The following is a 26,270-nucleotide window of genomic DNA, read 5'->3' on the forward strand; positions in this document are numbered from 1 at the left end:
GAAGGTGCAGGCAAAGTTAAGTTGAGAGTGAAGGCGAAGTTAAGTTCGAAGTGGAGGTAGAGGTGGAGGTGGAGGTGAAGGTGCAGGTGCAGGTGGGGGTGCAGGTGGAGGTGGAGGTGGAGGTTCAGGTGGAGGTGGAGGTGTGGGTGGAGGTGGAGGTGGAGGTACAGGTCGAGGTGGAGGTGGAGGTGCGGGTGGAAGTGGAGGTTCGGGGGGAGGTGGAGGTGGAGGTGGGGGTGAAGGTGAAGGTGGGAGTAGAGGTGGAGGTGGGGGTGGAGGTGCAGTAGGAGGTTCGGGTGGAGGTGAGGTGGAGGTGAAGTTGGAGGTGCAGGTGGTGGTGGAGGTGAAGGTGGAGGTGGAGTTTGAGGTGTAGGCGAAGATAAGGTGAAGGTACAGGTGAAGGTAATGTGGAAGTGGAGGTAGAGGTGCAGGTGGAGGTGCAGGTATAGGTGGAGGTCGAGTTGGAGGTGGAGGTGGAGATGGATGTGAAGGTGGAGGTGGAGGTGCGGGTGCAGGTGGAGGTGGAGGTGCAGGTGCAGGTGGAGATGGAGGTGCAGGTGGAGGTGGAGGTGAAGGTGGAGGTGGAAGTGGAGGTGGAGGTGGAAGTGGAGGTGGGGGTGCAGGTGAAGGTGGAGGTAGAGGTGCATGTGAAGGTAGAGGTGAAGGTGCAGGTGGAGGAGGAGGTGAAGGTGAAGGTTAAGGTGAAGGTGCATGTGGAGGTGAAGGTGGAGGTGGAGGTGGAGGTGCAGGTGGAGTTGGAGGTGGAGGTGGACATGAAGGTGGAGGTGGAGGTGGAGGTTGAGGTGGAGGTGTGGGTGGATTTGGAGGTGAGGAGGAGGTGAGGTGGAGGTGAAGGTGGAGGTGGATGTGGAGGTGAAGGTGGAGATGGAGGTGGTGGTGGAGGCTCAGGTGGAGGTGGAGTTGCAGATGGAGGTGGAGGTAGAAATGAAAGTGCAGGCGAAGGTAAATTGAAAGTGCAGGCGAAGGTAAGTTGGAAGTGGAGGTGGAGGTGGAGGTGCAGGTGGGGGTTCAGGTGGAGGTGGAGGTGGAGGTGGAGGTAGAGGTGCAAGTGAAGGTAGAGGTGAAGGTGGAGGTGGAGGTGGACATGAAGGTGGAGGTGGAGTTGGAGGTGCAGTGGAGGTGCAGGTGGAGGTGAAGGTACAGGCGAAGTTAAGCTGAGAGTGAAGGCAAAGGTGAGGTTGAAGTGGAGGTGGAGGTGGAGGTGCAGGTGGAGGTCGGGAAGGAGGTGGAGGTTCAGGTGGAGGTGGAGGTGGAGGTACAGGTGGAGATGGAGGTAAAGGTTGAGGTGCGGGTGCAGGTGGAGGTGGAGGTACAGGTCAAGATGGAGGTGGAGTTGTGGGTGGAAGTTGAGGTGCGGGTGGGGGTGGAGGTGGAGGTGGAGTAGGAGGTACAGGCGAAGGTAATGTGGAAGTGGAGGTGGAGGTGGTGGTGTAGGTGGAAGTGCAGGTGGAGGTGCAGGTGCAGGTGTAGGTACAGGTGGAGGTGCAGGTGTAGGTGTAGGTGGAGGTGCAGCTGGAGGTGAAGGCAGTGCTCTCTGAGGCACAGTGGACAGGGCTGAGAAGAGAGGTGCAGGGCCCCTTGTCTTGAAACCAATGTCTTATGTGCCTAGCTGCAAGGCACTGCTCTTCCTATGTGGACCTAACGGAAGACCTTGCCATTGTCCCCACTGGTTACAATGGTGAGAATTTGAATACTGCCCACTTTACCCCAAGGGTCATTTTAAATGCTGAACCTGTGGCGGAGTCATCATGGTGATGATCCTCAGTGGTGGGAACTGTCATGGTCATGGGACATCATAATCAGGGATGTGACCAGTATCCTCTCTTGTCCTCCAACAGCGACCTTCTTATACTCTGCCATGGTCTTGGTGTCCTGAAGTCCCACGGAACACCCACACACCCCAAGTGCTGTGCCTGCCTGTGACAGAGTTTCCAGGAATCACCGGCCTTGCCTTGGGGAGGCCTCTTGGGTTAAGGAACCAGGTGGAGCATGTTCCGTCCCCAGTGACCGGGCTGGGCCACTCCATAGGGCTGCTGGGATGGCACCGACTCTGGTGCACCTGCTGACACCGTCCCCCAATCCTGGTTAGTGTTGCCAAGTTCTCTCTCTCTCTCTCTCTCTCTCTCTCTCTCTCTCATACACACTACACACACACACACACACAGTCTCAGCACCCTGGCAGACAGCAGCCTTCACATAGAGTCTGTCACAAAAGGACATCAGCATCTTCTCTTAGTAAGAAATTTCATAAAAGCAAGTGGCTGAGTCTCATGGGATGGCCCACACCACCTTGACATTGGGGTCGGCCACAGACACCAGGCCTCAGAACTTTGTCCATAGACCCAGGATCAATCATAGTCAGTCAGGAGGCTGAGGCAGGAGGCCGGCCTCAGCAACTTAGTGAGATCCTCTCTCAAAATAAACAGGCCTGGGATGCAGCTCGGTGGTAAGGCACCCTGGGATCAGTGCCTGGTACTGGGCAGGGACAGGTGGCTGTGACCTTTGCCTCCGTGTCTCCACACATGGTACCACAGAGAAGCCATCCAATGTGTAAGACATGGCGCCTTCCAGAAAGCCGGGCCCAGTCAGGGCTTTGCTGAGCCTCCACAGCCCCTTGCCCACCTGCCTGCCCACCTCCAGGTGTGGCTCCGGAGCCCTGGGACCTAGGAGGGGCTGATGGATTTGACAAGGAAGCACGGACCTCCACCCCACCCCCTCCCCAGCTTGCACCTTGGAAAGCCAGCACCTGGGGTCCCCCTTCTCCAGCTGCTCCGTCCATGCAGGGCAGGGGACGGGAGACGCAGCGTCCTGCCAGGAACGGGGACTCCTGATTCCCGGGCCAGCTCTAGGAAGGCTGGGCTTTCCCCGGCCAGGGGCTGGACAGGTGCTTCCCACCACAGCGGGAGGGGGCTCGGCTTGCTGCTGGGTGGGGGGCAGCAGGAGGCTGGGCACCAACAGCCCTGGGCCCGGGGCCTGCCCGACAGGGGTCTCAGAGTGGGGGAGTCCCAAGATGGACGGTGGACTCTCAGCCGCCACAGTGAGACCGACCTTCCTTCCTCTTTCTCTCTCTCTCTCTCTCTCTCTCTCTCTCTCTCTCTCTCTCTCTCTCTCTTTCTTTCTCTCCTTCTTTTTAATGGAACACAGGGACGCCATACGACTGAGCTACGTCCCCAACTCTTTCTACTTTTGACTCTGAACAGGGTCTCAGTAAGTCGCTCCCCTGGCCTTGAAGTTGCCACCCTCCTGCCTCAGCCTCCTGAGTTACGGGGATTACAGGTGTGTGTCACTGTGCCCAGCAGGTACAGGGTCTGAGCCCCCCTGGGCCAGGGGTGTCCCCCCTCCTTCTCCCTTGTGCGTTTTCTCTCTCTCTCTCTCTCTCTCTCACACACACACACACACACACACACACTGTCCAGGGCTCTGCCTCCCTACAAGGCCATTTGCTCCCTCAGCAGCAGGTCCCTCGTCCTGAGACCCGCCCACAGGCACATGCCCCCTGCAGAGGGACGGCTGGGTGATCCTGGCACAGGCTCCAGGAGGTCAGGGCTGTAGGGACCATGGGCACCACGCACTCCTGGGCCTGAGCAGGTGGAGTTCCAGGGGACACGGTGGTCCCAGGAGAGCAGCTTCTCCACGGGACTCTGGCCCTCCACGTGCTGATGGGCATGGGGCCTCTCCATGAAGGGGCCAGAGGGGCACTCACCCCAGACTTCAGGAGACCACAGGCTCTCCTCAGAGACACAGTGCATGCTGGGAAACGTGGGCCCAGCTCCAACTCACACAAGGAAACCTGAGGACCATGTTGCAGAGGGGACCAGATTAAATGGCCTGTCACCAATAATGCGGCATCTTTGTAAAAATAGAAAAGGGACTCCCTCATCCCCAGTCACCTCCCTCTCGGGGAAACTTGACAGCACTGTATTGATTTTATTAGAACAAGACTCTGCTGCCGTCTGCTGGAAACAGTCCATGCACAGCTCTCTGCTGCCTGTGGGTGGTTCCTCGCCCGCTCGGTGGGCTGCTGTTGTCCAGTGCGTAACCAGCCCAACCATGCATGGCAGCCCGGGGACCAAAGTCACAGGAGCCCAGTCTGCCCTTCAGCCCTGTCTCCCTGCTCTGGACTGACCCCTCCGCCTCAGCCCCCGGAGGTGTCTTCTGCACCGGGAGGCAGGGATGCTGGGGCCTCTCTCAACCCGTGACCCAGCCCCAACAGACTCAAATGAGCCTTGAACAGATCCATGGTCCTGCATGCGGGCAGCGCGACGGCACAGGGCCCAGGTGCAGAGCCAGGGGACTCGCTGTGGGTCGTGGGGAAGTCCTTTTCCCTCTCTGTGCCAGTTTTCCGTTCTGCACAATGAGTGTGGTCGTGTGCAGGGCTCGGAGCTGAAGACCCACAATGCCACCCTGGCCTCACAGGATTGAGAGGAACCTCCCCGACCGCGGATGACTGATGTCAAGAAGACAGCACACGACTTGGGCTTTTTTATTAGACTAGGAAATATAATTTATTTCATAAAAATTAATTCTGTTACAAGAGGAATGCTCAACGTATGTACAGGTTGCAGTTTACAGAACCAACACGGGGGGATCGGGGACCATCCCTGGGTCCTGTGCCCCTGGGGACATGGCACGGTGCCCATGGCCCAGGCAGGGGTCCAGCCCTTTGTCCCCAGGACAGCGGCCCCCTTCCCAGGCTCCCGGTCACCTGTCCTCAGAGGCCTGCTAAGGGACCCAGCTCAGCTGCCTGGGAGCTGGGGAAGGGGACTGGGGGCCTGGCTGGCCCAGGAGATGAGGTGGCCCCTGGCCCGGGTGCCAAAGCCCGGGGCAGGGAAGGCAGAGGCACGTAGGAGATGCACTGACACCCTGTGGACTGGGGGGACAGAGAAGGGTCCCCACCTCCAGGTGTGCAGACCTGGGGCGGAGAGGAGGCCACGCCCCCACGCAGGTGGGGACAGGCGCAGCTTCCCAGAGGGGCATCCTCTGTGCCCAGGGAGAAACGCACACACACCGAAGGGACAAGAAACGGGACACCCCTGTGCGGCCCTGAGAGGCCCCTGCGCCCACACTGCTGACGGGGACAGCACCCAGGATGCTCCTAGGAAGGAGTCAGAGCTGCCTCCGACCCCACCCCAAGGCGGCAGCGTGGGGACGACTGCTGGAAGGGCCTGGCTGGTTGGTTCTGAGCTCCAGGCTCTGGTCCACAATTTCTGGAAGTCAGATTGGAACTGGCTGGCTGGGCCTCCCCCACCAAGATCCCCTGTCCTGGGAGGCGGAGGGGACAAAGCAGGCCGATTGTGGCAACTTTATCCATGAGGGGTCGCTTCCCAAACCCAGAGAATGGTGTGGGCCCCAGACAGCTGCAGGGCCTTCTAGGCATAAAAAGGATGTTAGGCCCAGAGAAGGCAGTGATGTGCCTCAGGTCACACAGCAGTTTCACGGCAGAGATGAAACTCAATTCCTGCTCTTGAGCTGCAGGTGGGTGTTTTGGAGCCTGTGAGGGGGCAGCACCAGCAGAGCCCACCATGGACTGTGATCTCCAGACAGAAAGAGGCCCTCACCTGTGCTGGTCAACAGTGGCGTGGGGCGGGGGCAACCCACAGGAGCGGGTTGGTACAACAGGCTCACTGCAGCCCTAAGGCAGCGCCCCAGAGCCACCTGGGCCAGAGCCCAGAACCCGGCCCAGGGCAGGAATCCCCTCGACAGCCTCCAGCAGGCCTCCCCTGCCTGTGGCCACGCTGGGACCGCAGCCCTAACGTCTGCTCCCCTCTCAGGAGACCAAAGTGGCGAAGGCCGAGGTGCTAAGACTGGCCCCTGCCTTGCCTCGGGACCCAGGGGGAGCAGCCTTGGATGAACCCCCTGTCCACTGTGAGGTCCTGGTCCTTGCCCTGTGGTCAGGCCAAAAGTGGCCGGGAACTTGTTTCTCCTTAGAGGCCCTTGGAACATTCCAGAACAGGCTGGGGGGCAGCTCCTCCATCCTGGGAGCCCCACCCACTTCCACAGCAGTGATGGGGGCTGAAGGAGGCGCCTGCTGGGATCCGAGGTGGGGCCTGGACTCCCTCCACACTCCTGGGGACAGCGGTCTCCCCACCCAGGCTGACAGCAACACCCGCCCCAAGGCCACCCCAGAGCCACGTGGGGTGACGGGCCTCTGACAGCCCCTTCCGTGGCACGGAGCAGAGGCTGGGCAAGGGCAGACCGTGGGTCCTGGGTGGCAGGAGTCCCCTGGACTGAGGCTGCTGGCTGGGTGGGCTGCAGTGACCCAGCCCCTCCCCAGGAGGGAGGGGTCCTGGAGCCTGTGTCCTCGGCTCAGCTCCGGGGGCCACGCCAGGCCACACGCCTCCCAGGAGCCACCAGACCAGGAAGACAGAAGGGCCTTCGCCCGGCCACAGCTGCCCGGCCCCCGACCTGCTCCTCCTGGGGTCTGCGGGCTGTGGGAGGGCCCTGTCCTGGCCCCCAGGGGCACCTCGGGCCAAGAGCCTGCCTGACCCCTCCCTTCACCGCTGGGAACTGAGGCCTTTAGTCCAAAAAGATCCCTCAGCAGCAGAGAACCTCAGTCTCAGAGTCCGCTCAGTTTCTCCCTGACACACACACACACACACACACACGCACACGCACACACACACACGCACACCAGCACACTCGGCCAGAATACACCCACTCTCACCTGTACTGGGGGAAAAAAGTTTTACATTTTTTTTGTTCATTTTCTTTCTTTTTTTTTTTTTCTTAAAAAGGACCTATCCAAATATCTGGATAAAAAATGGTTGCGTTTCCTAAGAAACTGGGCTTTCCCTTCCCTGGGGGGCGTTTCTCCTCCTTCCCTTCTTGCCTGGGGAGCGACGGTGGGGACAGTGGGGAGGGGGAGAGGGAGAAGGAGTGGGCTGGAGGGGTCCGCAGCGGAGGGAGCGGGAGTGTGAGAACGGAACCGACCCCGAGGGACCCGGGAACAGGGCAGGAGGTGGGTGGAGGGAGGGCCACCTCCTGGCCCCGCGAACTGCCCAGGGCCTGCCCCAGCTCCTGCGGGGAGTGAGGCCAGGGAGGCAGCGGCCCTCTGGGCAGCGCAGCGCGTGGCTTTTCTAAGGCTGGTTGTGGTCCGACGGGGAGGAGCGGGGGCAACTCCAGCTGTCGGCCTCCATGAGGAGGCTGCCCCGGCCTCCGGGCACGGCCACCACCTGTCTCTGATGGCCCGTGGTTCTGGGCACTCAGCAGTCCCCGTCAGTGGCCATGGCCACCAGCATCTCGCTCTTGCCCATCTCCTCCAAGGCACTCGCCAGGCTGTTGAGGTCCCCGTCGTCCTGCTGCAGAGCTTCCCAGAGGTCCAGGATCACGCCCGTGGGGCTGGCTTTGGTGGCAAAGTAATTCAGGTACCTGGAGTGGGAAGGAGAGGGGCACGTGGCACCGGGAGCGCTCAGTGCCTCCCAGGAGCCTGGGGTGGAGGAAGCACAGGAGGTGGGGAGACTGTGGGCTCCAGCAACCCGTAGTCCCGGCTCTGAATCCCAGCAGGCTGAGTGGCCCTGGCAAGTCAGTGGCCCTCTTGGAGCCTCAGTCTCGTCTCTTAAATGGGAACCTGTCAGTCACTCCCGGCATGGCAGACAGGATCCATGCTCACGCAAAGCAAGGGTCTAGCCTTCTCCTGTCCTGTCTACAGACACAGGGGGCGGGCTGGAGGCGGGGCGACTCGGCCAGTCTCTCCTCTGCCTCTGCCCGGTTCTCTTTTGGTACCAGATATTGAACCCAGGGGCTCTTTACCATGGAGACGCATCCCCAGCCATTTTTATTTTGAGACAGGGCCTCACTAAGTTGCTGAGGCTGGCTTTGAACTTGTGATCCTCCTGCCTCTGCCTCCCAAGCTGCTGGGGCGACAGGCCTGCGCCACCCCTGGGACTTCCTCCCCCTTATTCCCTGCCTGGTCTTGCCCCGTGGACGCCCGAGAGCAGGAACAGGGCCTGCGCCATCTGAGAGTCCTCACTGGTCATTTCCAGTAAGATCTGGTCTACAGCACCTGCTCGGGGCACGGTGGACATGGAACTTTTGTCATCACAGGCCTCTAGCATGGGAAGTTCTCACAAAGAGTTTTTTTTAATTAAAAGTATTTGTTTTTAGTTGTAGGTGGATTATCCTCATTTATTCACTTATTTTTCTGTGGTGCTGAGGACCGAACCCAGGGCCTCCCACGTGTGAGGCAGGCGCTGTACCACGGAGCCCCAGCCCCAGCCTCACAGTGAGTTTGACACCGAGGTGTGTTCTGTCATTGGGCAAGTGTTTTGGGGACATCTGCTCTGTCCCTGGCACTGAGGTGCTGGAGGTGACCCCACCTAGCTGGTGCCTGGGCTTGGTCTGATTCTCAGGTCGTCCCACAGATGGGCAGGTGGGGCGTTTCGTAGACCACAATGGGAGGGCACAGCCTGGAGAGGGAGGTGGTCTGCAGCTGGCCTGGCTCGGAGGCTGGCGCTCGGAGCTCAACCCTCCACCCCGGAGCAGCACCCCCAAACTTAGCGCCTCCACACTCAGCTCCTGACCTGCCATCAATGGTGGAGACTGATGCCACCCCTGCCTACCAGACCGAGGACGAGGCCACCTGGGCTCTGGTCCCGGACACTCACCGGTCCATGGAGAGCTTCTGCGCCAGCAGCCGCCAGTCACTGCCCCGCGAGCTGGGGGCGTCGAGGCTGTGGCATATCTTTTGGCGGATGGACAGCGGGATCTTGAAGGCATAGGGTCCCAGCTGGGTGGTGACGGCGCTGCCGGGCGCAGAGCAGAGGGCGTCCAGGGAGCCAGCAGGAGTCTGGAGGGGAGGAAAGAGGGCCGTGGTGCTGGGCGTCTGCTGCTCTGGGCTCCCTGCCCTGGCCAGCTGCTCAGGCCAGGGCCTCTTCCCCCAGGAGCAGGCTCCTTCCCAAGCCCCAGGACGTGTGGCTGCTCCCCGGCCCTCGGGGGCCTGTCACCATAGGCTTCTATTGTCATGGTAGGTGCCTGCTCCTGGCTAAGGCTGACGTGTGGTCGGGAAGCCTGAAGAGCCCGCCACAGTGCAGCCCACGCAGACCAGTTTCTATAATGAGGAAAATACAGTCCAGAGGGGGCAGAGGCCAGGGTCCCCTGCTAGTGGGGGGCAGAGCTGGCGCAGGGCTCTTTCTACTGCACTGAGGAGGAGGAGCATCGTCACCCTGGGTGGCCTGGGCTTTTAAACCTCAGTCTGGATGTACAGTGGCTGAGCATAGTGGCTCTGTCCTTGTGCTGACCTGGGTCCCATTGCTGCCGTGACTGTGGGAGACCTGCCCTCCCTAAAACCTGCTTCCTCCTCTTCCAGACGTGGACCATCAACTGTCTGTCCCTGGGGTTGTGCCGATTTAGTGAGGTGACGCGTGTCACCTGGTCACATGTACCTTGCACAGGAATGGCACACAGTGATGGCTGTTAACCAGTGCCTGCTCTGACTCGGGAGGTGAAGGCGAGGTCTTTGTGGGAGACGCATTTCTGCCCACGGGAGGGGACCCCGGGTCCGTGTGCCGCAGCCCGCCTCACCTCGGCCAGCGTGGTGTGCAGCTGGACTATCTGGCCCTCCCCTTCCACCTGCCGCACGCAGATCTTGCAGGTGAGCTCGGTGGTGGCCAGGCTGTGCCGCTCCAGGGTGAACGTGCAGTGCAGGGCCTTCTGGCTGCCACTCCAGATGTGACAGAAGGGGATCTCCTGCGGGAGGCAGGGGTCAGGGCCCAGCCAGTGCTCTGGGGCCTGGAGCCAGGAGGGCGGGGCCCTCGGGGGCGTTCAGGACTCCCCCCCAGAAGGAAAGGGGAGAAGAGCTGTGAAGCGCCCCTAAGCTGGCTGGCTGAGGGGGTGCATGGGTGCCTGAGCTGGACACCTCGGGGAGCCGATGGGGTCCCCCGCTGCAGGGTGGGGCAGAGGCAGTCAGGACAGCTGCACACTCAGGTGGCCAGGCCTCTTTGAGGACGATGGGTGTGGGCTCTGTGTGACGTGGGAGAGTGACAGGCTGTCACGGGCCCAGAGGCTGGGGTGTTCCTGAGGACGCACGGAGACCGGCCGGGCAAGACAGGGCGTGAGGGCCGTGAGGGCGAGGCTGGGTCGGGGGTAGGAGCAGCCGGGTGCCCCCAGGCCCCCCAGGCCCCCCAGCCGCCTCACCTGGTACTTGGCCAGCAGCTTGCTCCTCCAGTGGGCATGGGGGACGTCGTGCAGGGAGAGGCGCAGGTTGTGGTAACTGTCCTTGAACAGCAGGGGCTTGGGCTCCTCCACCAGGTAGCCCCCCAGCGTCCGCTCCAGCTCTAGCACCTCCTGCGGCCGGGGCGGGGGCAGGGACTGCATCAGGCTTGGCCTTGGGCCCCTTCCACTAGCGGCTGAGGGGTGGGGCGCAGGGACCCACCTGAGCACGTGCAGGGCCCGGGGGACCCCTGAGCGAGTGCTTTGGGTGAATGGACGTGTGGGTAGACGGATGGATGAACAGGACAGCAGATGGACAAACAGAAAACCAGACAGTGGGAGAGGGGAATGGATGAGTGGACTTAGATGGCTGGGGGAGAGATTGACGGTGTGGACAGAGGGATGGAGAACTGCGCAGACAGACAGGAAGAGAAAGAAGGCTGTGGAAGTGGGTGTGGAAATGGGTGGGACGTGAATAAAGGGATATTTGGAAGGAAACATAAGCGGATGGAAGGGAGATGGCGGGGGACAGTGGGCTGTCACCGAGTAGGCCCATGAACAGAACTCAACATGGATGGACGGACAGACGAGGGGTTTAAGAAGCAAGCCCATCAGTAGACCTTTCGTCTTGATCTCCACACTGTTCTCTGGCCAGAGTGGACCAGCCAGTGCCCAGCACCAAGAGACCCAGGCCTAAGAGCATTCCCCAGCAGCCTCCAGCCCTTCCTGGGCCGCCTGGGCTCCAGACGGGTGGTCCCAGCAGGAGACCCTGTCCCCCTGGCCCTTCACCTATGGTGCCTCAGCCCACAACACGGGACGGACCACAGCCCAGGGAGGGAGGGGCAGGGGGCTGGCACTCTGCTCAGGCTGGACGCCACACTGGGGTGGCAGCCCTGCTCTGTCTGGATGACCTTCCCTGGTGTCTTGGGCTCAGGTGTGAGGTCACCCTCCCCATCTGCCCTCCCGCAGACCAGCAGGAGCCCCGAGAGCCTCTGCCTATCTCCCGCTCGGGGCTGCGGCCTGGGCCAGGCCTGGCCGTACCTTCAGGGCCACGGGCGTGTCCTCGAGGCAGTAGACCCTGAGGCTGTACTCCAGGGAGGTGCACAGGGCCGGGGCGAAGACGGCCAGCTGCAGCCGCTTGCAGGCCGCGCGGGAGTAGGATTCGCCCGTGAAGGCGTAGGTGCCCAGCTGGTCCAGCAGGATGTGGCAGGACCTGGCCTCCAGCTGGCAGTAGCAGGGGGTGTTCAGGGTCTCCTCGTCCAGGGTCACCACCTCCTGCAGGGCACAGAGGGTTGGTGTGCACAGGCCCTGGGCATCCTGGCGGGCCTCCGCGGGCCTCCCCGGCAGGTCGGGTAGCCTGGGCTCTCACCTCCCAGTGGCCCTGGTGGGCCTGGGTCTTGAGCTGGAAGATCCAGTCGCCAGCAGTGGCCTCGGCACAGTGGGGCACCGTGAGGATGACCGGGCGGCACAGCAGGAGGCCCGTTGGCCCGCAGGTCACCGCGGGGCTCAGTACTGTCTGGGTCCCTTCTGACAGCGGGCTGGGGTCAAGCAGAGGGCAGAAAGGAGGCTGTGAGAGGAGGCTGAGGACTCTCAAGGGCACAGGCTGCTCTGGACCTCCAGCTCTGCCCACAGCCTGGGCCGAGGGCAAGGCTCTGCCACCGAGCTCCGGACCCCGAGGTTTTGGGGACGGAGGAGGCAGAGGAATTGGTGCACACCTTGAAGCTGTTTCCAGAGTTTTGTGGACACACCAGAGCACCCTCCACCAAGCCTTAGCACACGGCTTCAAAGGTTCTGCAATTTGGGGAACTTTTTTTTTTTTTGGTACCAGGGATTGAACCCAGGAGCGCTTAATCACTGAGCCACATTCCAGGCCTTTTTAAATTTTATGTAGAGACAGGGTCTCACTGAGTTTCTTAGGGCCTCACTGATAAGTTGCTGAGGCTGGCTTTGAACTCATAATCCTCCTGCCTCAGCCTCCCAAGTGGCTAGGATTATAGGTCTGCGCCACCGCACTTGGCGGGAACGTTCTTAACAGATATGGCTAAATCACCCTCCAGAGGGCTGGAACCAGTCTGTGCTCCCACCATCATGCCATGGAGGGCTAAGTGCCTGGGCTCTGGGAGGATGAAGATATTATTGTTTGGAAACAAAAAATCCTTGTGAATTCCTTAAGCAAAAATATTTCCCAATATCTCACAGATATTCATTAATTTCCACTACGAATTAGGTAGAATGTTTTCTCATAAACTACAGGTCACTGTGTGTGGTGGTGGGGAGGAGAGAGAGATCCCTGATTCATATCCTTTGCTCATTTTCATCTTGAGATATTCAATTTTTCTTATTAGTTTATAAAGGCTTTTTACATAGTGAGGATATTAGCCCTTTGTCCTATTTGTAACCTGTCTGTCAACCACTCTCCACTTGTAGGATTTATGGGCAGGTGGTGGAGAGGGAGGCAGAGTGGGGCAGCCGGGGTAGGGTGGTTCTCTACTTACAGGGTGCTTTCCGCCTTGTTGATAAGCAGGTACATCTCGTAGAACTTGCCCTGGGGAATGGCTCCATTGGGCACCAGCAGGCTGACCCCTGGGGGGAGAGGGAGGTCAGCAGGGAGGGGGCGAGGGGGGAGGGAGTCAGGAGAACAGGGCTGGGAGGTGGGAAAGACATCCGAGTGCCAAGCAGTCACCAGCCAGGGCCTGGGGTCTGGGGCCTGGATGCAAGGAGAGGCCCAGTCATGGCCACTGCGGGGCTGTCCACGACACAGGGCTGCCGACACTGCCTGGGGCCTGAAGGTGTCGGCCCCTCACCCCCAGCTCAGGGCAAAGGCGGGACGGTGCTGACGACCAGTTTTGCACCCAGGTGGGCGCCCTTTCTCCACTGGAACCCGGGACAGCGCTCTGCAGGGCTGCTGAACTGTCCCCGAGCAACAGAGACGGTGAGGCTCTGCGAGTGGCTGACCCAAGGTGCCCTGGCCAGGGAGGAGCAGAGGAGGACTGAACCCGGGTCTTCTAGTTGGCACCTCTGTTTTACCGTCCCCTCTTGCCCTTGAACCCTACTGTCCCCATCTGAGAAATGGGGGGAGGGAAGCCCTGTCCTCTGCTGGCTGGGTGGTGAGCTGTGCAGGGGACCGGCCGAGAGGCAGGGGACAGGCCCACCTGTGCCCGGGATGCTGAGCCTCCCGCCCAGGCAACCGAAGGTGCCGCTGACGCTGCTGCCCGGGTCCCGGGGCAGGCCCAGGGGCTGCTGGGAGCCCAGGCTGGCGCTGTGCAGGTGCAGGAAGTGTGCGTCCCGGGAGAAGTCGCCAGGGTAGGTGCCCGGCGGGTAGGTGACCCCCAGCAGGTCGGCCCCGTCTGGCCGGCCGGGCCCGGAGCCAGTGGTGCTAGAGCTGTAGACCTTGATCTTGAGGCTGGGCAGGGGGTCGAGCAGGGGCGAGTTGGTCATGGGGATCTTGTCGGCCGCGTCCTGCAGGGCGTACACGGGCCCGCGGTAGGCGCCGGCGCTGGCTGTCAGGTCGGGGGGCACCGAGGGGTGCAGGAGCTGAGGGTTGCCTGTCGGAGGGGGGTGACGGTCAGTCAGGCATGCCCCGCTGGCCGGGTCCTGCCCTGTCCGGGCTAGGTGCCCTCTTGTCCCACCCAAGGTCCAGCAGCAAAGGCTCGACGGCCACCCACTTCTGGAAGCTCTGGGTAAGCTCCGGAGAAACCCTGGGAGGGAGCAGGCAGCCCGGGCTCTGGTCACCCCTGGGCACCCCCAGGTCCCTGGCCTCGATGCCACCCCGGCAGGCCCGGGTCCTTACTGGGCCTTGCTGTCTTGAAGTTGACTGGGTGAAAGCCCCCAGTGAGGGCAGCGGACGAGTCCGTGATGTCCGTGTCGAAGTCGCGACAGTTGCGGCGGTACACTACGGCGCCCACGGCCATGAGGACCGCCACCACCACCAAGATGGCCACCACGAGGCCCGCGTACAGGGCCACATCTCCCGAGGCCTCCAGGACTGCGGACACAGGAGGGCTACATGAGGGACAGGCCCGCTGGTCCCGTGCTGAGGTCAACTGAGGTCTGCCGTGGCAGGCTGGGACTCGGGCCAGCCTGGGAGCCTCTGAGTCAGTCAGTTAGTCTCTCTCTCTCTCTCTCTCTCTCTAAGTATTTTCATACGTTTTTAGTTGCGGATGGACCTTTATTCTATTTACTGACACACGGTGCTGAGGGTAGGACCCAGGGCCTCCCACAGGCCAGGCAAGCGCTCTGCCACCGAGCCCCAGCCCAGCCCCCAGCCCGTCTCTACACTACTAAAATGGTCTCCAGACCCCGGGCAGCCTCCACCCACCAGTGAACTCACTGCTCACTGCTGGGGAGACGGGGACTGTGACTCGGTGACACAGGGAGTGCGACTCGGGGACGCTGGCCACATGATCTGTCCTATCAGAGCGAAACCACAGTCTCACTGTAAGCCTGCTGCACTCGCATAGGACCCAGGTCCTGGTCCTCGGATCTTCACAAGTGCCCTTCCAAATGCTTTGCTGGGGGCGGGGGAGGGGGGCTGTGACAGGAGCCATGGAGTGAGGGTGGTGGAAGACGGATGGGATGGAGGTGACCCATGTGACACTGGAGGCTGTAGCTGGGAACACTCTCCAGAACCTTCCGTGATGACGACAATGTCCTATGTCTACAGTGTCCGCCCGCAGCCACAGAACATGTGGCCCCTGAGCAACAGGACGGGGCTGGAGCAAAAGCCCCATCAGTTCCCTAAAACTGACTGGGGGCTGGGCGCAGCGGCGGACACCTGGAAGCCCAGCAGCTCAGAGGCCGAGGCAGGAGCATGGCCCGTTCAAAGCCGGCCCCAGTAGAAGTGAGGCCCTAAGCGGCTCAGCGAGACCCTGACTCTAAATAAAATACAAAAGAGGGCTGGGGAGGGGCTCAGTGGTCGAGGGCCCCTGAGTTCAGTCCCCGGTACTCCCTGATTTGCGTTTAATTTATTAAATATAAGCTTCAAGAGCCACATGTGACCAGTGGCCATCACACTGGCCAGCTCAGGCAAAGCCAAGGTGGCGGCCGTTGACGTGGCCGCCCTTCCGCTGGCCCTTCTGGGAGCTCCAGGAAGCACTCTGTGCCGTGGGCCTCAGTTGTAAGGCCACTTCCCTCTCCCGGATTCCCCAGCCCCGGGGGTCAGCCGGAGCCTTATGTCACAGAGGCCATGGCCTTCCGCCTGGACGTCTGCTCACTTCCGACAGCTGCCTGGCCCCTGCCCCCAGTGGTCCACATTCTTGGGCTCCCCCGTGGACCACAGGTCCCTCGAAGGCCCGGGCTCCTACTTCCCGAGGCTCCTGCACTGCTCCCCACGTGGTGTGGCTCTGAACCTGATGTCCTTGTCCACACTGGGGCCACCTGCCTCGTGATTTAAACTCTGTAATCAGCCACCAGCCTGGTCCCCTAGGGGGCTGGCCAAGGGCCTCACTGCTGGTCTCATGGTTCCGGAATTACTTTAGTTACCACGGCCAGCCTGCCGGACGCTTTACTGCTCTGGACTGTGCAGTTCTGTGGTCATGGGGACCCGTGGGGCGGGGGCACAGGGCTCTCGGGACACAGGGCAGAGGGCATCTGGGGTGACTTGGGAGGTGTGGCCCAGCGGCCGGGTTGCCATACCAGGGCACTGGGGTCGACAGGTGGGGCCTGCCCGCTGGCCCTGCCCCACGGAGGGAGGCCGAGGGCACAGGGCTGAGAGCACCAGCTTTGGCCACTTATTCTGGGCTCAAGCTCTGGTTCTGCTGTTTCCAGGGGGTCCCTGGGTAGGCCCTGCCTTCGCCCCGAGACTCAGTTTCCTGCCAGACATGGGGGAGCCAGGGGTCTCTGGGGCCTCCCCGTCAGCCCAGGGCCCGCTGCCTGCCCACGATGGAGGGCAGACATGCAGCGTCCAAAGCAGGAGGAGCCCCAGGACCTGGGCACGGTGGGTGCCGTCCACCTCCCTGCCCTGTCCCCACACCCGGAACCCCAGCCAGGGAGGACCGCGGGGCGAAGAAGGACAGCCGTGAGATGGACTTACGGTGGCTTTTGGGGTCGCTTAGAGTCCTCTTATCTGTTGAGGAAATAAAGGGAGAGCCAGTGACACAGATGACAAGAAAGGGTGCAGAGAGGGCGACGGACACGGCGCAGGTGAGGGTCAGCTGTGGGGGCGGAGGCGAGGCTGAGGCAGGGCTGGCACCGGGGCAGGCTGGGCGTCCTCCCTGGCCCGGGCCCGGGACTCACTCTGCATGCACAGCCCGTCTGTGCAGTTCTTGGAGTCCAGCAGGGTCCCGCTGCAGTCGCGGCCTCCGTTCTGGGGCGGGGGCGCCATGCACTCGCGGCTGCGCCAGTGGGCACACTCGGTGCTGCAGGCCGACCACTTGCTCCACTCTGTCCAGGCCCCGTCCACTGCAGGAGCAGGTGCAGGCGCGGTCACCCCGCAGCACACACACAGCGGCGCTCACGCACACACCTCCGTAGCGGGACGGGGGACAAGCACAGAGAAACCCACACCACGGCCACGTAGCCTCGGGCCAGCAAGCGGCCACGGGCACCAGGTGACAGAGAACACAGAAGTGCTCAGACACAACCCGATGCACAACTGCAAACCCAGAGGACAAACCCTGCCGCCACCCGGACCTACAGCCACAGGGAGAAAACAGCCAGACACGCAGGGGCAGGCAGACGGGGACGCAGGAGACAGAGGGTTAGACTGCTAGCAGGACAGGGCCCCGTGGACCGAGTGCATCGACACTTGTATATGGCAGCTCTGGAACCCTAGCCAGGGGCAGGAAAGAGGCCCAGGCTGCAGCCCAGAGCCTCCACCTCATTCTCAGCTGCAGCCCAGGCCCAGTGAGAGGTCAGAGAGGGGCGCACTGGGCCAGCCTGGGCAGCCCCCTTCCCTGTGGACACTGGGGGGAATGAGGCCCTGACTCTGGCATGCAGGTAGGTGGAGATGGGGCGGGCTGCTGTGGGCGGGGTGCCACCTGGCCAGCGGCCCTGACCTGGGCACACGGTGGTGCAGGCGGTTTTCTGGAAGGCCTGGCCCTCGCAGAAGGCACCTCCGTTGAGCGGGGCGGGGTTGGTGCAGGTCCGGGTGCGCTTCTGCCAGCCTCGGCCACAGCGGTTGGAGCAGGGCGACCACTCGGCCCAGCTGGACCAGCCGCCATTCACTGTAGGGACAGCAGTCGTCACCCAGGTGGCCTGGCTGTGGGTCACCGTGGCCCCCAAGTCCACGTCCACTCCCAGTGAGGTCTCTCTGCTGAGACCTCCATGGGGAGGCCCTTCCCACCGGCCAGGCTGGGCCGTGACATGGGCACCAGGAGGACCTGGGGGTCACTGTCTGCTCCCTGGCCCATCATGCCGGGAGAAACAAAGGTCCAGAGAGGCCAGCACTTACTCACAGCGGGCGACCTGGGACTCTTTCTAGAACATTCTAGAACCACCCTAGCTGTGGCTCTTTCCCTTGCACTCCTGAGGCCAAGGGGTCAGCAGAGAGCTGCACACAGTCCCGGCAGCCGTCCCCAGCCTGCCAGGACAACAGGCGGGGCGTGGGGGTCCTCACTGGGGCCCCTGACCTGGCTGCCTGGCGGAGGTCTTCTTCAGGTGGCCAGGGGCTCTGGACCAGGGTCCAGTTCCGACTTGGAACCCAGGAAGGTCTGGCTTGGCCACCAGTTTTGCTGTGTGACCTCAGGCAATTCGCTTCCCCTCCCAGGGCCGCCCCCTCCCCGCCTGTTCAGGGGTCCTGCTGGCCTTGGGTTGGGGCAGGGTGTGGGACATAGAGCCCAGGCCCTCTCCCCCCTTGGCCGTTCGCTCCCCGCAGAGCCCCACCGTAGACGATGACGGTGGCCGTGGTGCTCCGGCGCTTGGCCACGATGTTCTTGGCCACGCAGGTGTAGTTGGCCGTGTCCGACAGGCGGGCCTGGCGGATGATGAGGTTGTGGTCGATGGTGATCAGGAAGTTGGTGTCCTGGGTGGGGTCGATGACATCCTCATTCCTGAGCCATTCCACCTGTGGGGTAGGAATGGGGGTGGTGAGGACTCAGGGCCTGCCCCCTACCGGGGGGTGGTGTGGACCCACCTAGAGGGACAGGAGGGGTCTGGCCACAAACAGCTGCAGTCCTGTCTGTGTCCATCCCACAGTGCTGACCCAGGGAGGCACCTTCACCTGGCCGGGCACTAAGCTGGGAGCCCCGTCCTCCAGCGTGGCGGCCTGGGAGGAGACCCACCCCAGGGCCTCGGTTTTACCATCTTCAGGAGGGGCACGGCAGCACCCCCTAGGGCCGGGGCGAGGACTACACGCCCGGCAGCACGCGGTACCTGGCCTTGTTACCTCCTCCACCAGCTCTGGCTGGAGTGGTGCCTGGCGGATGGTTGGGAGCCTGGCTCCTGGGATCCTGTCCCAGCTCTGCCACTCACTTGCTCCTGCTCGCTGGTGGCCACTTCACCCTTCCAGCGCTGCTTCCCAGCTGCCCAAGGGCTGACTGCATGCCCACATGTGGGGACCTGGCCCTCGTGGGAGCCTGATGAGTGGCAGCTATACCACAGGTGCTGGTCTCCCGCCACCCGGAGGAGGGTGTGGGCTGAGGGGAGGCTCCGTGATGGGCGCAGGCCTCTGGGGGGAGCAGGGGCCGACTGCGAGCTGGAGGTCTGTCCCCCCACCCCGCCCACTGGGTCCGTGCCCAGCTGTAACTCCTGGGCCCCCGTGCAGGATCTGAGTGAGGATGGGGAGTGTCTGGAGCATGAGGACGGTGGCGAGAAGGGACCCAAGGGGGCACTGCCCTGGATCCAAAGGCCGTGTGGTGAGGGCAAAGGTCACCAGCCTTGGGGCTGGTGCACATGGGGACACACTGAGACCTCTCGGTATCCATAAGTCCGGGCCTTGGCTCTGGGTGGGGAGGCCTACTGGAGACGGGGCCCAGGTGCCCAAGGAGCCCTGGTGTCCCCACCCGTGGAGGGCCTGCTGGGGTATGGCCTGGGCCACCTTCTGCAGGGGCTCCCCTCTCGGCTCTGAACTCTCCCCACCTGTGACACGGGAGGCTGAGAGGCTATGGGCGCAGCGGCTGTGACAAGCGTGAGACCCGTCTGCTCTCAGCCTTACCTGGCATTGCCACGTCCCCACTCACCTCGGCCACAGGCACCCCCTCTGGGGGGCGGCACTGCAGGAGAACCTCGTGGTCCAGGGGCACTTCCTTGCCCAGAGGCTCCTGGTCGAAGTTCTTGCGCAGGTCTGGAGGGCAGAGGGCACAGTCAGTGGGGGCAGAAGGGCACCCGAAGTACCCACCATGGCCACCAGGGGGCAGCGCAGCCAAGGGAGCGAGGAACTGGGTTCCCTCCCTGAACTGGGGGTCCTCCGCAGCCCAGGCGGAAGAAAGCTGGCGGTTTCCCTCCGTAAGATGAGGAGGGCCACCGGGAATGGCCAGTTCTGGGCTAGGAACCCTGTGAGCTGCAGGCGGGTTCCCAATGTCCACAGAGGGCATCTCCAGCCAGAGAAGCGGGCTCCTCCTCTGGCGTCCAGGGGAAGGGAGAGGCCCTGGAGGGGCCAGGGAGCTTACAGGCGATGCGCACGTAGGCCCGGCGACTCTTGGTGGTGCCCGCGGAGCTCCAGGCCACACACTGGCACCAGTAATCCTCCAGCCCAAAGAGCTCCTCCACCTGCTGCCGCGACACCTCGATCTGCACCTCGCGCACCCGCAGGCCTGGGGGGGAGAGCGGGTCAGGGGCAGGCCACACTGCCACAGCCACCAGCTGGTCACGGCACCAGCTGCGACTGCCCGCCTGGCCTGGATCCCACAGGGACCCAACAGCCCGGAGAGCTCGGCACTCACCCGGGACTCATCTCCAGACTCTTCAGCGGAAGGACCCAGACCCTCCCTGTGGCCTCCAGGCCCTGCAGGCTCTACTCCCTCTGCAAATCTCCTCCCCAAAGCTCGTGGGAGGACCAAGACCACCTCCTCCAGGAAGCCTCCCTGTCTGCCCCCTGTTTCAGAATTCCTCAGACGGCACCCCCTTACCAGAATGTATCCTATCCAATCCTCACATGGATTGTTAAGTCCCTGAGGACACGACTGTATACACTGCTGTACATGGCATGGTGGTTAGACGGCTGGCCAGGTTTGAATCCAGGCCCCATCTCACTCCCCAGCTGTGTGACCTTCACTATGTTACTTAGTCTCTCTGAGCCTTGATTTCCCATCATAGTAAAACACAAAGTATAAACTCTAAATGACTCATGGCAATTAGCTTGTCAGAACCCAGCCCAGCTGGGCACAAATTGACTCTGGCAAGTTGTTTGGATCTTATTTAGCCCTTCCTTTCACATCAGAGAAACTGAGGCCCAGAGAGGGTAAGCAGCAGGCCCAAAGTCCCCCAGCAAGCTGCCAGTGGAGTGGGGGTCAGCTGTCTGGTATCTTGCCCAGGTTGAGATCTGTCCCCTAACATGCTACTTCTCTGGATCCATCCCAATAAAGTCATCGCTGTCACTCTCCCATATTGTCACAGGTGGGCTCCCAAATAGCAAAGAGAGCCCCAGTCCCAATGGCAAAGGAGGTGACAGTGGTGTGTCAGAGAGGGTGGCCTGCCGTGCCGGCTGCTGGCTCTGAGATCAGAGCTGCAGGGCCCACAGAGCAGGCCGGCCCCTCCTCCGCCAGCTGGGAATCAGGTGCAGGCCAGGGTTGCCCAGTGGAGGAGGTATCCGCTGCACCCACTAAGCCTGGCACCCTGTCCATGTCTCCCAAGCATGGTAGCTGAGTGGCAGGCCATGTGTGGCTGGGACACCCAGGAGGACCACCTGCCTGAGTTGGCAGGAGCTGGGGAGTCCCCTCCTGCTGGCCTGGCCCACAGCTCTGTGCTCCTAGGGCCCCAGGAGCACGGCAGGGCTGGGGTGCAGAGCAGGAGCCGCGGCCAACCCAGCCTCACTGCTACCTCGACAGTGGCCTGTGAGCCGCATCCACAAGTGCAGCCGATGGGGACAGTGTGCCCCAATTTCTATGTGTCTGGTGGCAGGGAGTAGGGGCCATGCCGTAACCGTTACCGACAGCCACGGGCCGTTATGACTCCTGCAAGTTATCCAAGAGAGGCCAAGCAGGCAGGAGGCCGCCAGGCTTTGCCTGGACCCCCTGGCTGACCTCTAATACAGGCCAGAGGACAGAGGAGACTGGCATTTAGATGCCTACCATCTCTTGTGCTGGATATGGTCCACTGTCACCGGGGCTCAGAGAGGTCAGTGACTTCCCCACAGCCACACAGCTACAGAGTGAGAATATCTGGGGGGTGTGAATGTGTGTGTGTGTGTGTGTGTGTGTGTGTCTGCACACATGCCTTTAAAGTGTTTTGATATGGGGTAGGAATGGTAGCTTCAATCTATTTTTTATAAAACTGAATCGTGGTAAAACGCACATAACCCACAATGTGCTGTTGGAACCCTTTCAACATCCAGTTGGGCAGCCTTAGTACATTCTGGGGTTTGGTTTTTAGTCTAGGTGAACCCAAAATCCAGGTTTTTCATGCAAAATAGAAATCAAAGGAGGGAGGAAAAAGGAGGGAACGGGGAGAAACAGAGAGGAGAGAGGAAAAGAAAAGAGAGACACAAGGCAGGCTGGACGGACACACACACACACACACACACACACACACACACACACACACACACACACACGGCAAAGGAGGGCCGGGCAGTGGGGAGGAGCTGGGAGCTCAAGGAACCTGCAGACACTGCAGTCCACTAGGGCTGGGGACACCCTTGGCCTGGGGCTGCTGCAGGGGACAGCAGTGAGTGTCCCCACGGGGTGCCAAGCCTGTCACCCAGGCTTGCTGCGCTGTGGACGGGGCTGCTGGCCCCGGGTGTCCTCGGGAGGCGAGGAGCGGGCTCTGCCACCTCTCCCTCCTTCCTTCCTGGGATTTGGGGCACCCAGCACCACCTGCACGGCATCTGCCTCTCATCGCAGTGTGTCGCCTCCCAACACTCAGGAAGTCTGGGACTTGGGAGACGCTCAAAACTGGCGACGTCCATGCAAATCCCCAGCCCCGCTGGCCCCGAGCACAGACTGGGGTCTGTCACTTGTGTGCAGGGAAAACGGTCCCTTCCATCACAGGAAGGGCCTGGAAAGCTAGGAGGGCCCTGGATTCTCGTGGGTGTCCCGGGGCCCAGGGTTGTGGACGGGGCTCTCCTCTCTAGGTGGGGGCAGAATCCCAGTCCCCCCAGAGCTGACCCCTGACCTGAGAAAACAGGTGGGAAGGGATGTGGCAATGTCACCCCAGGCCAGGCGGGGACGCGTGGCCTGTCTTTGGGTGTCGCCCAGATGGGAATCTGAGGACGGAGGGACGCGGCTGAGTCAGTGCGCGTGGAGCCCTGGCCAGAGCCTGGGCCGCGGGACTCACCGGTGGCCTCGTCCAGCCCCTCCTGCGTGGCGTGGTCCTTCTGGCCGACCCACTCGCCGTTGCACTTGAAGTAGACCTGCGTGGCGGGGCGGGCGCGGCAGCGCAGCTCCACGGGCTTGCTCTTCACCAGGTAGGCGTCCTGCGGCTCCTGCAGGAAGTGGGGCAGCGGCTCGGCCGGCGCCGACGGGAAGGAGTCGGGCAGCACCTGGCTGCCGGGGTCAGGGCCTGCGGAGTGGGAGACAGATGGCTGTGAGCCCAGGGCTGGGGCCAGGGTCCCTCTGACACCCTGGGGACTCGGGGGAGGCAGAGGACCCGCTGGGTGACCTAGCGAGCTCTTCACACCTCGGGCCTCCGCCTCCCCATCGTCCTGCTCTTCAGAGACTGAGCCTCTGGCAGTCCCAGGCTCCAGCTGGGAAAGCCAGGCAGCCCAGGGAGGCCGGCACAGGGAGGCTAGCCCAGGGAGGCCAGCAAGGGCAGTCCCCAGGACCCCCCAGCAGCCCCTGCCCTGGCCTGCCGGACCTCGCTTCCGTTCCCCATGGTGAAGGCACAACACGGGGGCTGGAAACCCACGGAGGCTGGGACTTAAACCAGGCCAGCTCTGCCCTGGAGCCACAGCTGCCCTTTGCAGCCCCAGCCAGCCCCATGACGAGGTGGGGACAGCCAGGGCCTGCAGGGGCGTGGCGCGCTGGCTCCCTGGTGCTCAGCCCCCACAGGCCTCCTCCTCTAGGGAGCCCCAGAGGCAAGGCCCCTTCCTGTGGGACTCCACCTGGAGCCCTGCGGCTGGCCCCTCCCAAGGCAGCTCCCACCCAGCGGGTCCACGCCCACCCACGTGGACAAGGAAACTCCAGAGAACAGGCGAAGCCGTGCCCAGGGCAGGGCTGCCCAAAGAGGCCAAGTGGGAACGCCTGGGTCCCTGGAAAGAACAGCGCCTCGGGAGGGGACAAACAGGAAGGGAGTGGCCAGGCTGCGGGAGGAGGAGACCAGGCCCGGCCTGGGATTGGCTTGCCAGGCACTCAGGAAACTGGCTTTCCAGGGCCAAGTGCCAGACCATCAGGAGGCAGGGACATGCCATGGGGGGCCTGTCCTCTGGCTAACTGCTCCAGAGGACCCAACAAGGGACACCGTGGGGTGGACACATCTGCCAGGCCCTCCACCAGCTGAGCCTGCCTCAGCCAGCACTGGGGTGGGAGGCCAAGAGTGGACCCTGACCTGTCCACTCCAGGAGGCCATGGTGGCCTTTGGGAGTCTCCCTGTAGGCAAGGCCTAGGGGACACCTGGTTTTCCAAGAGCAAAATGAATAAAGCAAGTCTGGAGCCCCCAATGTGACTGGGTTGCTATCACTGGCTCCAGGCCCCGGGGGTGTGTGTGAGAAAGATGGACAGACGGACCCAGGGACCTGAGGGAGGGAAGGCAACCAGCCAAGAGCCGTGTTCCGGGTGACCCAGGGCAAGTGCCTCAATCTGCCCTGTCACCTCACCTCTGAAGAGGGCCAGGAGGCAGGGGGGCACTCAACCTCTCTGGGCTCTGGGGACCCCGTGACTGCCTCAGAGAGGGGCTGGACACAGGAGGCACCTGCTGCTGCATCTGGACCACCAGGGCTCTCCAGGCAGCAGGCGCCGGTTTCTGCCCTTTCAACAGTCAAATCATCTCGTTTCTGAACAACCCTGTAAAGTGTCCTCTGTTCATCCCTATTTTATAAATTGAGGCTCAGAGAGATGAAGCAACTTGCCCAAGGTTGCACAGGTAGCAAAAGGCAAGGTTTGAATCCAAGAAACAGACTTCCGTGTTTGGGTGTCACCCAGAACTCCTTGCCTTCTGACTGAGGTAGCTCTGTGACACTGTGGGTGTTCCTGCCCTTGGGGATCCCAGGAGCACCCTGACACTGGCCGGGACTTGCAGCTGATGGCCTCTCTCATCAACAGCAGGGCTGGGACCACCGTTTTCATTCAAAACTGGACAAACTGAAGACCACCCAAACAGGACCAGTGACTTGCCCTAGGCCCCCTGGAAACGGCACTGAGGATTCCTGAGCCCAGGCCCGGCTTCCCGCACCTGCTCCCCTCTACAGGCTCTCGGATGGCGCGTCAGCAGGCCTGGGGTGGCTGGGTGGCTGGCATGGCTGCGCTCATCCCCCTTCCAAGCACGCTGCCCGGCCCCCGGCTGCCTGCTCTCTGCGGCACTGCAGGCCGTGTTTACGACGGTTTTATAACCCTAATGCCGCTCATTTATAAAGCGGGCGCAGATGCGATGGAGGAAGCAAACATTAGACATCCATTAGCGCAGGGCCGCGCCCGCGGCCCCGCCCCGTGCTCTGCCCGGTGCTGGCGCAGACATTCATCTCTGGCTTGGGCAGGGACACAGCCTGAGCTCTGCCTGGTGGCACGGGATGGCTCCGTATGGAGCTGGCTCTCCCTTGCCCACATCCCCACCGTCCAGGGGACAAAGAGGCAGGTGCAGACACGAGGCCAGGGAAAAGAACCAAAGGACACCCAAGATTCCTCGCCAGGGGAGCCTTCGGGGACGCGCTAGCTGGCACACAGTAGGTACGCAGCCGGTGGAAATCAAGCGCCCTGTGGCTGAGGGAGGCTCGGCCAGTGGTCCAGGTGGAGGTGACCTAAGCCAGGCAACGTGGTGCGGGGGGGGGGGGGGTAAAGGTGCCCAGGGGCCCGTGGGCCCTATTTTGCTGGGCACCAGAGAACACGTCCTGTCCCCTCGGCGCATCCCACGACAGCCCTACATGGAGGCGCTCGGAAGTTTTTGTCTTTAGTATCTCAATAATTCTTTACGGCGTTTCCAGGTCCCAGAGAAAGTCCCCAAAGCTGGAAACTGATTAAGTAGCTACATCCCAGCAGAAGTCTTTATATCCTAAACGCTAAGTAGCCTTTTGGAAAATGCTTAAATTGAGACAGAAACAGAATGTTTTCACCCCATTCCTAAGTAGTCACAATGACATGCTGACGGGGATGTAGGCGCCCACTGGGCACAGTGCCACCTCCCAACCACAGAAGCAGAGTGGACACCGCCACCCCTACGACTTGGGTACTCCAAAGGGCCCAAAGCTCAGCTTTGCAAAATCCGGTGCCAAATCCAGGAGAGCAGTGACGTAATGCTGAAACTGGGAGCCACCTTCCCAGGTCGTTGCTGCAGTGTCCAACAGTGTCCCTTGGAGTGTGGAAATACCCTGTGGCACCCTGGGGTGCCGTGGCATACAACTTGGGAATCAGAATCCTGCGGGTACGGCCCTGTGATCATCCCGTCTTACAAACGGGGAAACTGAGACTAAAGTGTCTAAGTCATCGATTGGGAGCTATGACACTGGCAAGAACAGAGCTGGGGGCAGATTCAGGGAACCTGTCTTCTAAATTCCACTGGGTGGAAATTGGCACTTGTGTGCGCAACAGCCTGCGTGCTGCGTGCCTACGTACCCGTGTGCCTACGTGCTGCCTGCCCACGTACCCGTGTGCCTATGTTCTATGTACCTGTGTGCCCACGTGCCCGCGTGCTGCGTGCCTACGTACCCGTGTGCCTACGTGCTGCGTGCCCACATACCCGTGTGCCTATGTACCTGTGTGCCCACGTGCCCGTGTGCCTGCGTGCTGCGTGTCTACGTACCTGTGTGCCTGCGTGCTGCGTGCCTACATACCCGTGTGCCTAGGTGCTGCGTGCCCACGTACCCATGTGCCTATGTTCTATGTACCTGCGTGCCCACGTGCCCGTGTGCCTACGTGCTGCGT

The 26,270-nt window shown here is 62.0% G+C and overlaps 1 protein-coding gene across 1 annotated transcript in view; it reads right to left on the minus strand.

Annotated features, from left to right (window-relative positions):
* Window positions 1–4,500: 4,500 nt before the first annotated feature.
* Window positions 4,501–26,270, minus strand: part of Unc5b (unc-5 netrin receptor B) — a 75,914-nt gene continuing 54,144 nt past the window's right edge. The window contains exons 2-17 of the mRNA XM_005325939.5: window positions 22,537–22,761; window positions 19,713–19,856; window positions 19,284–19,387; window positions 17,989–18,169; window positions 17,163–17,330; window positions 16,402–16,566; window positions 16,199–16,231; window positions 13,958–14,152; window positions 13,320–13,712; window positions 12,663–12,750; window positions 11,537–11,705; window positions 11,209–11,442; window positions 10,153–10,302; window positions 9,541–9,705; window positions 8,625–8,806; window positions 4,501–7,389 (exon numbers count right to left, since the gene is read on the minus strand). Of these exons, the coding sequence (XP_005325996.2) occupies window positions 7,224–7,389; window positions 8,625–8,806; window positions 9,541–9,705; window positions 10,153–10,302; window positions 11,209–11,442; window positions 11,537–11,705; window positions 12,663–12,750; window positions 13,320–13,712; window positions 13,958–14,152; window positions 16,199–16,231; window positions 16,402–16,566; window positions 17,163–17,330; window positions 17,989–18,169; window positions 19,284–19,387; window positions 19,713–19,856; window positions 22,537–22,761 (2,762 nt within the window). The 3' untranslated portion in view covers window positions 4,501–7,223. The remainder of the gene's footprint in view (window positions 7,390–8,624; window positions 8,807–9,540; window positions 9,706–10,152; window positions 10,303–11,208; window positions 11,443–11,536; window positions 11,706–12,662; window positions 12,751–13,319; window positions 13,713–13,957; window positions 14,153–16,198; window positions 16,232–16,401; window positions 16,567–17,162; window positions 17,331–17,988; window positions 18,170–19,283; window positions 19,388–19,712; window positions 19,857–22,536; window positions 22,762–26,270) is intronic.

The sequence above is a fragment of the Ictidomys tridecemlineatus genome, chromosome 1, assembly GCF_052094955.1.
Source record: "Ictidomys tridecemlineatus isolate mIctTri1 chromosome 1, mIctTri1.hap1, whole genome shotgun sequence".
NCBI classification, from domain to species: domain Eukaryota; kingdom Metazoa; phylum Chordata; class Mammalia; order Rodentia; family Sciuridae; genus Ictidomys; species Ictidomys tridecemlineatus.